The sequence below is a fragment of the Grammomys surdaster genome, unplaced genomic scaffold (genome assembly GCF_004785775.1).
Source record: "Grammomys surdaster isolate TR1022 unplaced genomic scaffold, NIH_TR_1.0 126048, whole genome shotgun sequence".
NCBI lineage: Eukaryota > Metazoa > Chordata > Mammalia > Rodentia > Muridae > Grammomys > Grammomys surdaster.
In genome coordinates this window covers 3,017,341-3,033,333 of record NW_021620860.1, presented here as the reverse complement: position 1 = coordinate 3,033,333, position 15,993 = coordinate 3,017,341, and the positions used below count along the sequence as shown (strand labels likewise).

The window sequence follows — 15,993 nt, the reverse complement described above, 5'->3', positions numbered from 1 at the left end:
TCTTTTATGATTCAGACTTCTAACAAGAAACTCTCTACGTTTAGCAAGACTTTTAAAAAGAAGAAACTTGTGGAGAGACATAGCTTGGGGAATCCCATCTCTCTTGGCCCCGTGTCTTTCATTTGAATTTGAGGCCTCCAGGAGCAATTTTTTGAACAGTGCTTCAGAGAAGAACCACCTTCAGAGCACTTTCCCTGTTGTTGGTCCTCACCTCACGTGACCTCCCACTTGCAGAAGGATCACATGGCCTGCCAACTGCAAAAAATGGTCACGTGACCTCCCACCTGCAGAAGGATCACTGCTGTTTCTGGGAAGGTGTTTTCAGGGAGGCTAGAATTTCAGACCAGTGGGAGTAAAAACATAAAAACCCTTAAAATGAACTTTCATTTGTTGTGCTTCATCTCAGACATGTACCCGAAGACCCCTCTGAAAGGATTTATACCAAACACAAAGTTTACTCACCACAAAAACCCACAAATGAAAAAACGGTTGCTGAGTTTGGCCAGCCTGGTCTACACTTCAAGTTCCAGACCAGCCAGGGCAACACAGTGAGATCCTGTCTCAAAGACAAATAAGGAGGAGCAGAGAGGGAGAGACTAAGAATCAGGGCGGGGCGGGGATGGGGGATGGAAGGAAAAGAAAAGATTCTATGTACAAGGAAGTCAGCAATAAGAAAACTGGATAAAAAATGAATAAACAATCACATAAAGCTAGAACAATACTCCTGCTTTACTGGTTTTTTAGGGTGTGTGTGTTTAAGACTTGTGCTTGTGGGTATGTGCATGTGCACAAGTGAGTACGGGTACCTGTGAAGGCCAGAAGCGTCAGATCCCACCCTGGATCTGAAGTTACAGGCAGTTGAAAGCTACTGAACATGGGTTCTGGGAAGGAAACCCTAGTCCTCTACATGAGCAGCACATGCCGTCTCTCTGACCTCTCTGATCTATGTGTGTGTGCGTGTGTGTGCGTGCGTGCATGTGTGTGTGCGTGCATGTGTGCATGTGTGTGTGGGGGTGCATGTGTGTTAAGAGGTTTTTTTTTTAACTCATTTGTTTTTATTTCACTTGCATTGGTGTTTTGCCTGCGTGTATATCTGTATAAGGGTATCGGATCACTTTAGGATTGGATCTGCCATGTGGGTGAGGACTCAGGTCCTCTGGAAGAACAGCCAGTGCTCTTAACCACTGAACCAACTCTCCAGCCCCATGTTATTTTTATGTGTATGGGTGTCTGCATGCATGCATGTATGTGGAGCCCACAGGGTCCTGTCGTCTTCAAAGTTTAGATGACAGCCTCAACGTTCCTGGTACAAAAGTTGCAGTCTGTGAAACCCCATGTAAGTGCTGGGAACCAAAGCAAAAGCAGGGGGAACCCTAAACCACACAGCATCCACTCTAGCCCTGTGATCTGTGTTTTAAAAACTAGGCCTGAAGCAGATTAGAAGCAAAATGGCAATCTTAATTGTCAGTTGATTTTTTTTGTGTTTTTGAGATGCTGGGACTTGAACTCAGGGACTCACACATTCTAGGCAAGGCAAGCACACTTCCACTGACCTACATTTCTAGCTCAAAATATTTTATTTTATTTTATTTTATTTTATTTTATTTTATTTTATTTTATTTTATTTTATTTTATTTTATTTTTTAAACAAAGAAGCAAATAAAGCACTGAGCAAAGCAAGGCTTCACAGCCGCTGCTGAAGAGATGTTGGCTGCTGTGTAGTACAAACATGACGGACTGTCAGGAAAAACTCTCTCAGCCTTATGTTTGAAGACACACACGGCAGCTGCCTCCTTGATTCATTTGTGGCTGTGCCTTATTTTGTTATGCGTGTTTGGTTTGATTGGTTTTTGGAGATTTGTTTTAATTATGTGGATGTGTGTTGGGGGGAGGGGGGTGTGTAGGTGTAAGTACCTAGAGAGGCCAGAAAATGGTGTCATCCTTTGGAGCTGGACTTACAGGTGACTTTGAGCCGCCTGAGGTAGGTGCTGGGTGTGAGGGGTTTTGTTTGTTTGTTTGTGTTTCTTTTGGGGTTTGGGGGTGGTTCTTTGTTTGTTTTTATTTGTTCTAGGGTTTTTGTTGGTTGGTTGGCTGTAGTTGTTGTTTGGAGTTAGAGGCTTGGGATTTGCTTTGTTTTATTTTGAAACAGATCACACTCTGTAACCCTGGCTGGCCTCGAACTTGCTAGGTAGAACATGATAACCTTGAACTCACAGAGTTCACCTGCTAATGCCTCCTAAGTGCTGAGATTAACATCATGCTTGCCTGGCTTGCTTTTTTCATAACTTTTTTAAAAATAACTTTTGTCTGTTTGGTGGGTTTTGTTTTGTTTTTTTAAGACAAGGTTGTTTTGGCTTTTTTTTTTTTTTGAGACAACATTTTGTGTAGTTCTGACTGTCCTAGAGCTCACTCTGTAGACCAGACTGGCCTTGAACTCAGAGATCTTGCTGCCTGTGCCTCTAGAGTGCTTGGATTAAAGGCATGCACCAACACTGTCTGGAGAAGTAACATTTTTTTGATATTATAGTACAATTATGCTATTTCGCCATTCTTTCTCCTGCTTCCAAACCTCCCACATACCCATGCCTGCTCTCCCTCACATTCACGGCCTCGTTCTTTACTAATTGCAATTACATGCACATATGTATATACATATGTAATCTTAAATGTAACTTGCTCAGTCCGTATAATGTTATTTGTATGTATGTTTGAACAGGACTGATCATTGGCACTGGATAACCAATTGATGGTCCCTTCCCTAGGGAAGGCCACTCCTTCCACTCGAGGCTTTCCCTGGTTCCCTAAAGTTCTTTGTATAGGGTGGAGGCCTCGTGGACCTTTCCCAGTCCCATTTGGCAAGTCCGTTAGTGTCCCCTTTGGGCTCACATTTGGGCAGACATTGGTGAGACTTTATGTGTGTGGCATCCGACATTACTAGGAGACACAATCTCACAGCGAAGTCCCTGATGCTCTGGCTCTTACAAACTTTCTGTTGCTTCTTCTGCAATGTCTTCTACACTTTAGGCACAGAAGTGTTTTGTAGATGTAGCCATTGGGACTGGGCTCCACAACTCTAAGTTTTGACTGGCTGTGTGTTGTGTTAAACATTTAATCTCAGTCAGGAGTTTCTACCCCATGTTTAATCTTTCAGTTCCCAGATAAAAGACAGACATATTTGTATTTATAAGCCTTTAATGTGCTAGAGCTGGACAGATATCTACCCTCTAAGCTATTATGTTTACTTCCCTATCAATAACCCGGACTCATAACTTGACCCGTTCCATCTGAGATGCCCTTAATCCAGTTGGCCAGCCCTGATGGCCAGGTTTTCATGGCTCACCTAACCCATAGCATCTTCTCCTCTCTACCTACTTCTCTCTTTCCCTTGTGGTCTCTTCTCAGACTCCAAGCCTGGGAACCCAAACCCCACCTGTCTCTCTTCTGCCCAACTATAGGCTGTCTGAATCTTTATTCAACCAGCAGGTTTAAATGTAGGAGCAAAATCACATAGCATTACTCTGTGTGTGTGTGTGTGTGTGTGTGTGTGTGTGCAGATTATCTCATTCCTGGGGGCAACCAGGCCTTGAGGGTCAGTATTTAGCATTACAATACATAGCAACAGACCAAACCTCAACAACTGTGCTTTCCTGTAGTGGTCTCTGTCTGTTGTAAAGAGAAGTTTCCTGGTTAAGGAGTGAAGGCTGCACTTCTCTGTGGTATAAGGACAAATATTTATAGATTGTCATTAGGGATTCTGTTAGCTTAGTAAATTAGAGGTTGTAAATCTCCTCCAATAAGCATGGCTTTACCAGTACTGAGTAGTTAGCTCTAGTACCAGGACCAATCCCTCTGGTTGAACAGATTTTAAGTCCAATTTGAAAACTTTTTGTTACTACCAAGGTGCATGTGCCACTATTGCCCCTATAAGGATATTGGATCATGCTGGTCCTCAATCTGGTTCATAGGCATCATAGTCGGATAGGACCATGGGTTGACTCCCTCCTTTGGAAGTTTGCATGGTGTCATCATAACTTTGTAAGAAATAGTATTTTATTCTCTGAAAATTGTGTAAATGTAGACAATGTGTTTTGAATTGTTTGCTTTATAAGTCTTGAAGTAAAACATTTGGGTTGGAGAGCTAATAAATGAATATGAAGCTTCTGTTAACCCTCTCTCTTCCATCTGTCCTAAGGAAGAAAGGTAAAGTTGAGACCAGAGAGATACCTCTTCAGTCAAAGGCACTCATAGAGTCTGACAACCTGAGTTCAATCCCCAGGACCCCGTGTGGTAGGAGAGAACTGACTAAACACACACACGTACACATATGCATGCATGGGGGAGGACACACATACATGCATATATACACATGCACATGTGCATGCACACACACACATATGCATGCTGCACACACACATACATGCACATATACACATACACACGCACCTATGCATACACACACACATATACACATATGATAAATAAATGTAACTTTAAAAATGTTTCAAGAAACGTGAAGTTGAGCTGGGGTTTTAGCTTAGTGGTAGAGCATGTACCAAAAGAAAGGAGAAAGCAGCAGACAGGAGAGGAGGGAGAGGGGAGGGAAATGTTGAGTTATGGTTTTCTGGAGTTTTTAGGGGAGCTAGTCACAGTGGTTCATGCTTATAACCTCGACATTCAGGATGTGGAGACAGGAGGATAACACGACCCAGGACAGCTGAAGCTGTTCTTCTTTTTTGTTTTATTATTGAGAAGTAACTTCTCTCCTCAATCTTTTGCCCCCTCCTTTCTGTGAAGCAAGTGTATAAGCCCCAGGCAGGAAGATGAATTAGGAGTTTGGCATCTCAATAAATTTGTACCTAAGGAAACTATTAAAAGCCAAGAATGTCACTGTCCTGCAGTTAAAGGTTGATGTCAGCCCCAAGGTTGTCTTCTTCTTTCTTCTTCTTCTTCTTCTTCTTCTTCTTCTTCTTCTTCTTCTTCTTCTTCTTCTTCTTCTTTGTCTAAAGCTTCTATGATTCTTAGACACACACACATGCCCATACTTTGAGAAAAACAAGATCTGGTGGCTATTGTCAAATTCACCTTGTGTAACCCATCTTCATGAGCTTCACAAAATTTATATTCCCCAAAGTAGCTGTCCAAATGAAATAGGCTGTGGTATAAGGACAAATGTTTATAGATGCATGCACACGAGGACCAGAATTTGGATCCCTAAAATCCACATAAAAGCTGGACAAGGTAACACTGGTCTATAAGCCCAGCTCTGGGGGTGTGGACACAGATTCCCCAGAGTTTACCACCATAGCCTAGAGCTTAGCTCCAGGTTTTTAATAAGAGACCTACCTCAAAAAATGGAGTACAGAACAAACAACAGAGGAGGACACCCAATGTCAAACTCTGCCCTGCACACACACACACACACACTCCCACCCAAAGACACACATGCACACAAGCACAAATACACACAAAAAAATAACAGCAGCAGCAAAACCCACAGGTGGGTGTGTGTTTATCGTCCCTTTTGAAATGACTGCATGCATCGTGGCGTGTATCACTCATTGAAGCTTGTCCTTCCTGCTCTTCATTTGACTTTTGATTATCTCGGTGTGGATTACTCAATTTACAGCTTATATCCACCGCAAATTCCTAATTCCCCGGGGTCCTTTTTGGCCAATCAGCATATGTTTAGGCTACATCCTCTTGCTGCAAGTTAATGTATGTTTAGTCATTTTAAGCAATATTAACATTAGATATAATTAGGAAGAAAATTAACTTTTTTCCCCTAATCATATAGAAATTGTTGTATTTTGTGCTACATTTAAACAATTACCCTTCTGTAGCCCATCATTAATGTGAATAATCCAAAGTAGCTTAGATGGAAATTCTATCAGGTTTAAACGAAGCATTTTACCATCGTACCTTTTAGGAATAGAAGACATCTTAAGAGGAGCTCAAGAGCTGGATAACGTCATCAAGCAAGGATATTTGGAGAAGAAAAGCAAAGGTATTAATCAGACCCATGAAGGGCAGACCATTTCAGGAGAAGAAGAGGGAGGAAGAGAGGGAGGGAGGGACAGACAGAAAAAAGGAGGGAAGGAGGGAAGACAGGAGGAGATGCTGCTAACGTGTAGGATGTCGTCCTGGGGCCCAGGACTGTGCTAGGCCCATATAAGGCAAAAGCCAGGACAGGAAGTAAATGTGGCGTTAGTGTGTGTCAACGAAAGAGAGAAAGCTCAACTCTTCAGCATACTGTGGGCTTCACTGGAATTGGTTCTGGCCAGTTTTGGTATAGACACCTTTAATCCTAACACTCTGGAGGCACAGACAGGTGGATCTGTATGAGATGGGTGGGTGGGTGGGTGGGTGGATGGATGGATGGATGGGTGGGTGGGTGGGTGGATGGATGGGTGGGTGGATGGATGGATGGATGGATGGATGGATGGATGGATGGATGATATCCTTGTCCTCATCTCTCAGTGTGCTCCTATAAAGAGTCAAACTGTAGCAGAAGGAAGGAAACACACACACACCTTTGATCCCAGCACTTGGGAGGCAAAGACAGATCTATTAGTTCAAAGCCAGTCTGGAGTACAGAGTGAGTTCTAGGACAAGCAGGGCTACACAGAGAAACCCTGTCTCAAAAAAAAAGAAAAAAAGTGACAATATTTTGGTTAAGATGTAGTCAGTCTTTCCACATGCAAAGCAGCCTGCTTCCAAATTTCACAGATGCCCAACTCTTAACCCTTTCAGCCATTTCATTACAATAGATACTACAGAGATCAGAATGCCTGTTTTAATGCTCAACAGGCAAATTGGTTTACCATAGAAATTCAAAAAGAAGAAGAAAAAGAAAGTTCTTCTTATGGCCTTGGCCTGGAGGGCCTGTAGTATCATTTCTGTTCAGAGAAAGCAACACGTAAAGAAAGGATGATAGTGGGTATAGTACTGCATGCTATAACCCCAGCACTAGAGAGGCTCGGACAAGATGGCAGCCATGCCTATAACCCCAGCACATAGACAGGCTCAGACGACATGGCAGCCAATGAGTTTCAGGCCATCCTGGATTACCCAGTAAGACTGTATGATTCCAAAAACAAACAAAGATATCATAGGAAGTTTGAAAACGGCAGGGTGAGAGGTTTGATCCTAAAGGATAGACAGCGAGCTAGATAAAAAAGACAGCCACAAAAGCACGGAGAAGCAGCCTTCCTACCAGCCTGGGTCTGTGATGGAGTTCATCCTCGCCACTCAGTCAATATGGGATAACCTGTGGGAGTGAAAAGGAGGGTTTTACAGTCCATTAACCTGGGAAATAAAACAATAACCCACTCGACTGTGTTGTTGGATTTTACAGGCTCTTGGGCGATTCTAGTTACCTGAATTTACGTCTCTTCTCACTCCTCTGTGTAGATCATAGCTTCTTTGGGTCGGAGTGGCAGAAGCGCTGGTGTGTTATCAGCAGAGGGCTCTTCCTCTACTATGCTAATGAGAAAAGTAAGTGTGTTCCATTTACACAGCGGCATCTCACTCCTGGATACAAGCACTTCGTAAATTCTCAAGCACTTAGATCTCTAGATAACGGTCCTTAACTAACACCCATAGCGAGACATGCTTAGGGAAGAAATAGGCTTGGGTAACTAATGCCTTGCCTACCGCCAATAACACAGGCCAATTTAGCATTTTTTTCCCTCCTTAAACACTAAGTGTGGTCAACATATCAAAGGGTTATAGTCTATTATGACTCATCACACATTATCAAAATGGTTTAGCATTCATTGAAAAAAATAAATGTATGAAAGGAAAGCTTGGGAAATGGCTCAATGGACAAAGTGCTTGCTGCATAGCCATGAGTACTTGAGTTTAAACCTCCAGAGTCCATGTAAAGCTAAAGTGATAATACAGCTCTGTAACCCAGCGCTCTTACAGTAAGGCTCTGGAGAGATGGCTCAGTGGTTAAGAGCACTGGCTGCTCTTCCAGAGGTCCTGAGTTCAATTCCCAGCAACCACATGGTGGCTCACAACCATCTGTAATGAGATTTGATGCCCTCTTCTGGTGTGTCTGAAGAGAGCAACATGAATATAAATATACTTATATACATAAAAATAGATAAATAAATCTTACGGGAAGGGGGAAGGAAAAGACATCCCAGTGAGATGGAAAGCAAGCACAGGAGAATCCCTCAGAACTGTTAGACCACCTAACCTGACATACACAGCAGCAAATGAGAAACCACACCTTGAGCAGAGGGAAGACAAGAACGGACATCAAAGGCTGTGCTCTGACCTCCGTGTGTATACACTGTGGCATGCATACCCCCTGCATTCACGTATGGGACCACACACATACATACATGCATAAGTGAGAACACATATACACACACAAAGATATTCAGACAAAACAACAGCAATGCATGGTAGCACACTCCTCCAATCAAGCTGAGGCAAGAGGATCACAAGTTCAAGCCTTGCCTGAGCTATATAGTAAGCTTCTGTCTCCAAAGCCACGAACTGGAGATACAGCTCAGTGGCAGACCACTTGCCTGGTGTACACAAGGCGCTGAACCCAATTCCTAGCACCACACACAAAATAATATAGTAATATAATAATAACAATAATAATAATAATAATAATAATAATAATAAATAATTCTGAGAAAGATTTAACTGGTATTAACAATGGCCCAGAACTAGAACCTTAAGGTTCAAACTCTCTAAGAGCACGTTCATGGCTATTGGGAGATAGTGGTCTAGTAGGCGTCCCTAGAGCCATGAAATGTTCAAATCTAAATGGTGATTGTACCCAAGAGACACTCTTCAGCCAGATGACAGCAACAGCAGCCAAGTGTTGACTAAGAGGCAGTTTCTTAATGAGCCACCCCGTGCTATGCCTAGAAGATCTCTCATCCATGTTGAACACACTTGCTCAGTCCCTGAGAAGAGAGAGAGGATTTAAACACAATTGGAGGGAGCTACAAATAAAAACACATTAAAAGTTATTATTGTAAATGAGTGCTGTCTTACTGTTCTATTGCTATGAAGAGACACCGTGACCAAAGCAACTCTTATAAAGGAAACCGTTCAATTGGGGCTGGCTTACAGTTTCAGAGGTTTAGTCCATTATCATCACGGTGGGAAGCATGGCAGCACGCTGGAGAAGGAGCTGAAGAGTTCTACAACTTGATCCATAGGCAGCAGAAATGAAGGCCACACTAGGCCTAGCTTGAGCATATATGAGACCTCAAAGCTCTCCTCCACAGTGACACACTGGCCTTAAATAAGACCACAACAAGGCCATACCTACTACAAAAAGGCTACACCTCCTGATAGTGCCACTCCCTATGGACCAAGCATTCAAACACTTGAGTCTATGGGGGCCTTTCTTATACAAACTGCCACAAGGCCAACTCCCTGGGAGAGGATACCCTTCCACAGATTGGGATCAATAGGAAGAGGAGATAAGGGTAGGAAGGGGCTCCCTTGGGCTCTCCCACCTTCATGCAGAGGCCAGTGGTAGCTCTACTAAAAAGGCCTCTAATTTACTCTCCAGCATGTACTGATTTCCTTCACCTCCTTTCTAAACTGTATTCTCCTAGCCTGGAGAACAGTCTCCCTGCACCTTTAATACAACCAGGGAGCTGCAGTTTTGCTAGGGACCTGGGACCCTTAGGATTTGTCCCTGGCTCCTGGCACTTGCCTCGCTCTACCACTCCCCCTGCTACGGTGGCACGGATTTCACCTTGCAGCCATCTTGCATCCCAGTGGAGCTGACCGTGGCATGCTCAGAAAATTCAGCAACAAAAATACCCTGTCCTTCCAACTCCAGCCCAGTTGCAAGTCCAGCAAATACAAGTTCTCCCCTAAATTCTAGATCTGGGCTAGTGGTCCAGCTCCATTGGAAGATGCTTGCCAGGCATGCATGCCCAGCAAACCCTGGGTTTGATCCTCAGCCCTGCATAAAACCAGTGTGATGGTGCATGCCTGTGACCTCAGCACTCAGAAGGTAGAATCTGGAAGGTCAGAGGTTCAAGGCCATCCTCAGCTATGTAGGGAGTTAAAGGCTAGCCTGAACTATGAGACTCTGTCTCAAAAACTATGAGACTCAAGAACTTGATTGATTAATTAATTAATTAGCAAATTAGTTAATTAATTCTAGACCTACAAGGCCAACAGCCATTCTATTCTTCAAACTACTATGCTCTCTGGACTACTGTGAAACTGTTCCTCATTTCCCTTGTGCTTAAATAAGTAGTTGGGGGACTGGTGAAAGGGCTCAGTGATTAAGAGCACTTATTGCCTTGCAGAGGACCCTAGTTCCTAGCACCCATGTGGTAACCGATAGCCATGTGTAACATCCTCTTCTGGCCTCTGAAGGTACCAGACACGCACATAGTACACATATGTATATGCAAGCAAACCACCCATACACACAACATAAAAACAAATAAGTCTTCAAAAAACAATGGCGACGAGTGTTGTCGTCTCTGGGTACAAAGTCGCGTGTGTTCATTCAGAACTTGGGTCTTACGGTGAGAGAGGAGGGGGGGGACGAGAGAGGGAGAGGCTTGGAGACTTTTATTGACCATTTTGCCGTCAGGGTGAAATAAAATCTGGTGACCAAAGAAACAACAAAACATTTTAGTGGCCAGTTAGAACAAGGAGGGATACTTTAACAAAAAAGATTCTGGTGTCAGAAAGCACTGTTGCATGGCTCCCCTCTGGACACTTCCTCCTTATTGTACCCAGGACATTTTCTCCGTAGTTACAGTGTTTCTTTTAGCTCAACCAGGTAAGAATAGAACCTTTTCGGTCTCCTTCACTCCCTCCCATCCTCCCTCCTCATCTTCTCTCTCCCTCTCCATCTTCTTCCCTCCCACTCCCTCTCCATCTTCTTCCTTTCCTGCCTCCCTCTTCCTCCCCCCTTCCCCAGTTTGTCCTTCATTTGCCATCATTATCATCCAAAGGCATCTGAGGCCCTGGGTTCAATCTTCAGCACTAAACGAGGTAAGGGAAAGATTCAATATCAATTCACTCCACTTGATAGAGAGCACCCCCACCACCCAGACCCTGCAGTGGCTGCCCTCTGTCTGAGCGACAAAACAGACACAACCTCTCTCGGGAAAACAGGGAAGAGTCCAGTGTTGTATTTTGTTTTAGAATAAATGTTGGACTTCCCCCCACCCCTGCCAACGGAAGTGACAGGCAGTATGGTGCCTCCTTTGCTTCGTTTGAGGTCTGTCTGTCACCTTCCTCATCCTCTGAAGATACCAACACTACTTGGTTACTTCCCAGTTTATCTCTAGGAAGAGGATGCTACATTTGAATTATCCTTCCTCTAGCATAAATTCCCACCTGACCTGCAGGGGAGGGGGTGGATATTTGAGGTAAGGTATGGAAGGAGATTCCAGGACTTGCGAATACCAAGCTGTGCTGCCCCGCCCCTCCTTGAAAGTGAACTCTGCTGGGCCTGGTAATAAGGGCTGGCTCTGTAATAGCTTTCAGGAGCCCCACTTGTACAGGCTCTCCCACTGCAGTAATAACTCCTGCTGCCTGTTATTGTAGATCTCTTAACATTCTAATACACCCCCATCTCCCTCGTACACTCTTGGTAAAATAGCCTTTTGAGTTGCATTTTCCTTGCTTGGTGCTGATCTCTGTCAGACTGTGGCAGTAGCTTCTTCCCAAGCAACCCTAATAACCTTTCTTAGACAATTGTGATTCCTCGAGGATGCAACAGCTGTTTGGCGCGTTTTATTTTCCATCCCAGAAAAGATGCCTTCCCTTTGCTGTTGTGCCTCTCTAGAGACACAGGGGGGCTTTGCTGTTTTGCAGGCAAGCAGCCCAAAGGGACCTTCCTCATTAAGGGCTACAATATCCGGATGGCCCCTCACCTGCGAAAAGATTCCAAGAAAGAATCCTGCTTTGAACTGACCTCCCAGGATAGGCGCAGCTATGAGGTAAGCCTGGTATTCTCCTTGTGTTGTGAGCTAAGGTGGCTGGTGCTATGATGAAGTCCACCCGCTGTGCTACCCGCTCATTTCTCCTCCCCCCCCCACCCTCTCCTGCTCCTTTGTTTGCTACGCAATGCCTTCTCCTCTTGTCTGTTGCTATGCTCTTCCTTGATACCCCCTATACTTGTCTTTTATAGCTTTACCCCTCTCCTGTCTTTCCACTCTCGTCCCACAGGTGAGATTCTTGTTTATTGCAACCTACAGTCCAGTTCTTTACACACACACACTGATTTCACAGCTACAGCCCCTATTCTGTCTGGTTTTCCAACTGCTCATCCTGATGTCCTTACATGAAATCCAAAAAAAAAAACAAACATTCTGACTACAGAGTGAAAATGTTTTCCATGTTTGCATTATGCAACAGATATATGAACTCAGCCTGTTTCTAAGTTGTTTTTGTTATTAAATTATAATATTTATCCAGATAAAATAAATATCCCGATAAAAGTTTTATGTGAGAAGTTCATTCTCCATAGAAACACTTTCTAGAACTGTGTGGTTTTCAGGAACTGTGACTGTGCTGGAGAGATGATTCAGATGAAAACCTGAGTTCAAATCCACACAACTCATGTAACAAGCGCGGTCTCATGCACAGCTTATGTACGCACTGGGGAGAGAGACCCAAGGATCGCTGGGGCCTGCCAAGTGTCAGCTGAGCCAAAAACCCAGGAGTTCAAGGTTCTAGGAGACACTCTGCCTCAAAGGGAATAGCAAAAGAGGAAAACACCAGCGCCCTCCTCTGGCCTCTGCTTGCATACAAAAGAATATATATACTTGCTTGTGTGTGTATACACACACACACACACAGACAGAGATACAGACACACACCACAGAGAGAGAGAGAGAATAACAATAAAGCATGAACCTACGTTTCTTACGCACCATGAACCCTTATCAAACCCTAATGACTATAGAACTAAAATGTTCTTTCATTTTAAGTTGATTCATTTTTAAGATTACAAAGGGTCAGTGCTTGACTGCTCTGTTTGGCGAATCGGAATGTGGTCTGTGTTCATGCCTATCTCTGGCCCATTGAATCCAAACCATCCCTCTGGGCCGTGGAGCCTTCCTTTGGCCCTTTCTTCCTCTCCTTATTTAATCCACAGCCATTGCAGTAGCTAAATTCCTGTCACTTCACCCAGCAGGCTACTTAAACAGCTTCCTAATTGGTCTCCAGTCCCCAGACACCCCCATTCAAACTCCTCCTAGCCACAGCTTCTGAAAGAATCACCCACAGTCATTGCTGGAACTGGTAGTGGCTTCCTGTTGCCTACATTTTAAGTCTAGTCAGAGCCTTCCTGCCCTGAGCCTCTGCTCCCCACCTGTGCTTGTACTTCAGCCCACCTGATCTGCTTAGATGTCACACATGATGTTTTCATGCTCACGTGGCTTAGTGGTTAAGAGCACTGACTGCTCTTCCAGAGGTCCTGAGTTCAGTTCCCAGCAACCACATGGTGGCTCACAACCATCTGTAACAGGATTTGATGCCCTCTTCCTGGTGTGTCTGAGGACAGCTACAGTGTGCTCATATACATAAAATAAATAAAATCTTTTTAAAAGGAAGAAAAGAAAGGAAAAATAAAAGAAAAACAAATCCCCCTGCTGCCAAAGGCACCTCCCTTGTAATATTCTGGTCTCACATCTATGCCACTTTGCTTCTCTTTCCATAAACTTTTCTCCAACAAATCTTTGATGAAGAAGTAATTGAGTGAGTGGGTATACATGGACATCAACATCTGGACATAAAGAGCTGTTCTCTCCGGTGTGTGGAATTGCTGAAGGCACAGCGCGGCTGCGTGAGATGGTCTGATGTTTTTGTTTCTGAATGGCAAGAAGACAGAGAGAAGCCTGAAGTCCGAGCTCGATTCTGAAACTCAGGCTCCTTGGAGTCTGTCTAGCAGCAGGCTCGAGCATTTTTAGTGACGGATACATTAATCCTCTTGTTTTTCTCTAGTTTACAGCTTTTAGTCCAGCTGAAGCCAGAGACTGGGTGGATCAAATAAGTTTCTTATTAAAAGGTAAGAGGCATCACTTTAAAAATATGTGCTACTCGAGTGGGCTTGCATGTGAAGTTACATTTTAAGAGTTTAAGCTAAAGGTTTCTGTGTGTGTTTTTCTCCTGGCTCTCTTACCGACCCTACATGGGCTTTAAATATAACAACAAATAGTATCCTGTATGAATGGGCAGACAAGGCAACCATCTGCCTGGAGGTCACCTCTGATGTCATAGCCTACCCACCAACACCGTGTAGACAAGCCACTAATCATCATTTGGGAGAGGTTCAGAAAGCTGCTTAGCTCAGGTCCCTGTCCTCCCCCACCCCACCCCTTTTATCCTGGAAAGATAATTAATTCATAATAGCCATCATGTCATTGAGATCCAAGTCCTTCCTCTCCTCTTTTATTGTTTCCTTTTTGTTTAAAAGTTGAGTTTTAAAACTCATCTAGGTGGCTGTCAGGGACACTGGACATTAAAAATAAGTGGTAGTTTCCCAAGCCACAATAAAATATACCTTGCCTTGGGATGGCCCTGCCTGAAGAGGTCAAACGGCTGTTCTTAGAGTGCCCTCTGCTGGCCAGCCTGCAGCAGCCACAGTGGCCCAGGAAGCCATCCCCCTGAGAGTAGCCAAGCAGGTAGCTTTGGCCTAAGAGGACCTTCATACACCATCATGTCAGGACCCTGCCTCAGTAAGATGCAAGAACAACAGCTCCATACATGGCCCATGACTCAAGGAGAAACACATCCACCTAAAAACACCAAGCTTTCTCATCACGGTTTATTATTCCGCTGTAAGATTTTATGGTGGATAAAAAGAAGAAAGCGCCCCAGCCTTAATTACAAGAATTGCCTCTTTTCCTCAGTCTTACCTCTGCTATCACAAAAACAAACTACTGCGTGCACCAGCAGCATCACGTATAATAGGCTGGAACTAGGCAGACACAAGCGTTGATGGTGAGGCTACAGGGTACACTCTCATCTAGGTGCCCAGGATTTATGCGTGTAATATACCCCTAAGTGTGTAAACCTCAATAAAACTCAAAGCAGCTTTATTGAGCTGTACCCTGTGGTACTTTCAGAATCTCACATTGAAGAAATTATTCATTCCATTTTATTTTAAAACAAACAAAATAATAACATATGGTTTAAGCCGCAAATGTGCCTTTGATCCTTTCCTCCTATGAAGGCGCCAGAATTCAGATGAAATTTGTTGGGAAATCTTTATTAAAAGCCTAATCAAGCCAAACAGTTTTATTGTGTTTTGAAATGAGCTGTTCCTGTCTCTCCATCCTTCCTTTCCCCAGAGTATGCTCAGTGTGCTCACCGGTCCTTGCAGAGGCCCCTCAGTGAGGGTTTCTGGGAGCTAGCTGAAGGCAGAGATCAAGTTCCCAGCCCCCTACCAGAATTGAAACCAATCTTTCTCCCCGCCCTGGTGCTTGCTCGCCAGTGCTAATGGCTCAACACTCTCTCCTCAGTGACCCACTTTAAGGTCAGCCAGGCCGTAAAAGGACGTAGTAACTGCTGTTTGGCCATTCCGTCCGGTCACACCACTGTTGTGTTTTCCCATGTCCCCATTTCTTTCCTTCTGCTGCTTTTTCCCATTTTTTTCTTCCCTCTCCACAAACAAATTTGTGTGAATTCCACAGTGAGACCACCGGGAGATGAGCGGCTGAGAGCTCAGACTCCCGCCATATTGCCCTGTCTCTGTCACCCTAGCCAACTTAGAGCCATCACTCACCCATCCGGTTTTCTGCTTGGTGAGCAGAGCATGGCACCCAGGCAGTGCCTCGTCTGGCCTATTTTCTTCCCTTCACCTTGCGTTTTCATTCACACACCCATACTTTTCAGGGCTGCTTCATCCTGACCACGTTTTATTGCCAAGGGAGGATTTATGTTGGTGGGTTAAATCTGATGCAGTGCTGGGCTGGCCTTTTCTGTAGATTTCCTGCCACCGAGGCCCGCATTAGAAATAACAGCCCTTAACCT

At 44.2% G+C, this 15,993-nt stretch overlaps 1 protein-coding gene across 3 annotated transcripts in view; it reads left to right on the top strand.

Moving 5' to 3' along the window:
• Skap1 (src kinase associated phosphoprotein 1) overlaps nucleotides 1-15,993 on the top strand; it is a 295,894-nt gene that overhangs the window by 235,993 nt on the left and 43,908 nt on the right. For all 3 annotated transcript variants that reach the window (XM_028754983.1, XM_028754982.1, XM_028754984.1), the window contains 4 exons: nucleotides 5,927-6,004; nucleotides 7,411-7,494; nucleotides 11,830-11,954; nucleotides 13,963-14,026. In XM_028754983.1, coding sequence (XP_028610816.1) covers nucleotides 5,927-6,004; nucleotides 7,411-7,494; nucleotides 11,830-11,954; nucleotides 13,963-14,026 — 351 coding nt within the window. The remainder of the gene's footprint in view (nucleotides 1-5,926; nucleotides 6,005-7,410; nucleotides 7,495-11,829; nucleotides 11,955-13,962; nucleotides 14,027-15,993) is intronic.